The following is a 1,232-nucleotide window of genomic DNA, read 5'->3' as shown; positions in this document are numbered from 1 at the left end:
TTTGAAGCATTAAAAATATATTTTCAAAGAAACATAATACATTCTTAAAAACATGATATATTCTTAAAAAAAAAAGCATTATCTATTCTTTGCCAACCCTGCAATTTTATAATTATATATAATTTTATATAATTGTATATAATTATATTTAATAGAATATTTTTTCCTAGATTGATACATGATATTAAATGAAAAATATCAAGCATTGATATGGAACATTTTAAATAAATTTAAATATACACATTGTACATTTATTTAAAATTTTTAAGTGGAGTAGGTTTTTCAAATTAATTTTGAATTTCTTAAGATAAATCAAATTCACTTAGGTCCGGTTACATCAATGTTACTTTGACTTTAAGCGAGACTTAAAATTCTATCTGTCTCGTTTTAAAACTGAAAGAGAAAGAGAGATAGAGAGAATTTTAAGCCTCGCTTCAAGTCAACGTAATTGGTTCAATTGGGCTTTACTTGCTAACGATATTACTCATAAAAGTTACATCACTTAACATTTCGAATTAATAGTATGCGCATTCCCGCATTATCAGATAAAAGATATGTATGTCGCGTATGGCGTATCCATAAACACGAAGGTGGTTCACCTTGGTCATAAAATAGAAAAACTGAGGAAAGCATAAAGTTATACTCACTATTATTCTCCATAATACAATATTTTATATATTTCCAAAAATACAATTGTTAATAAATAAAACATTTTTTAGGTTACACTACAAAACCTCAATGTTTATATACTTAATATACATCAATATTTAATACATATGCATATTGCTACATTCGACTTTTTATAATTATACAATGTAATGCTGCTTTATTATCTTATCTTAATAACTTAATAACTTTTTAATTTATGAAAAATTCGCATAGGTTTCAAAATATTTCAAATATGTCTCTGCTGCATCGTATAGGTATTCCAGATGTTCCTATAAACATTAAATAAAATTTCTTACTTGAATATATTATTTAAAGTTTCTTATAATTTTTTTGTATAGTAAAAATGAAGAATACAATTTTGTATCGATAAAATGTTTATCAACATTTTTTTCTTTTTGTTAAAATTATATTACCAAAGAATGAACAAAATCTGGTCTTGATCGTCTAACGGCTCGCACTGCTAAAGAAACATCGCATTCTCTTTCGACAGCCATTCGTTCTAGCAGGAAACTCAATGCTAGATAGAGACCACATCCAGTTACTCCGTCGCTGAAAGATTGTTA

The 1,232-nt window shown here is 26.0% G+C and overlaps 1 protein-coding gene across 1 annotated transcript in view; it reads right to left on the bottom strand.

The window, feature by feature from the left end:
- Window positions 1–723: 723 nt before the first annotated feature.
- The window catches only part of LOC108690366 (receptor-type tyrosine-protein phosphatase mu-like), a 10,844-nt gene continuing 10,335 nt past the window's right edge, over window positions 724–1,232 (bottom strand). Inside the window, exons 30-31 of the mRNA XM_018197615.1 lie at window positions 1,083–1,218; window positions 724–938 (exon numbers count right to left, since the gene is read on the bottom strand). Coding sequence (XP_018053104.1) covers window positions 864–938; window positions 1,083–1,218 — 211 coding nt within the window. The 3' untranslated portion in view covers window positions 724–863. The remainder of the gene's footprint in view (window positions 939–1,082; window positions 1,219–1,232) is intronic.

The sequence above is a fragment of the Atta colombica genome, unplaced genomic scaffold (assembly GCF_001594045.1).
Source record: "Atta colombica isolate Treedump-2 unplaced genomic scaffold, Acol1.0 scaffold32, whole genome shotgun sequence".
NCBI classification, from domain to species: domain Eukaryota; kingdom Metazoa; phylum Arthropoda; class Insecta; order Hymenoptera; family Formicidae; genus Atta; species Atta colombica.
Note: the sequence above shows the minus strand (reverse complement) of the source record. Positions and strands in the feature narration are given on the sequence as shown.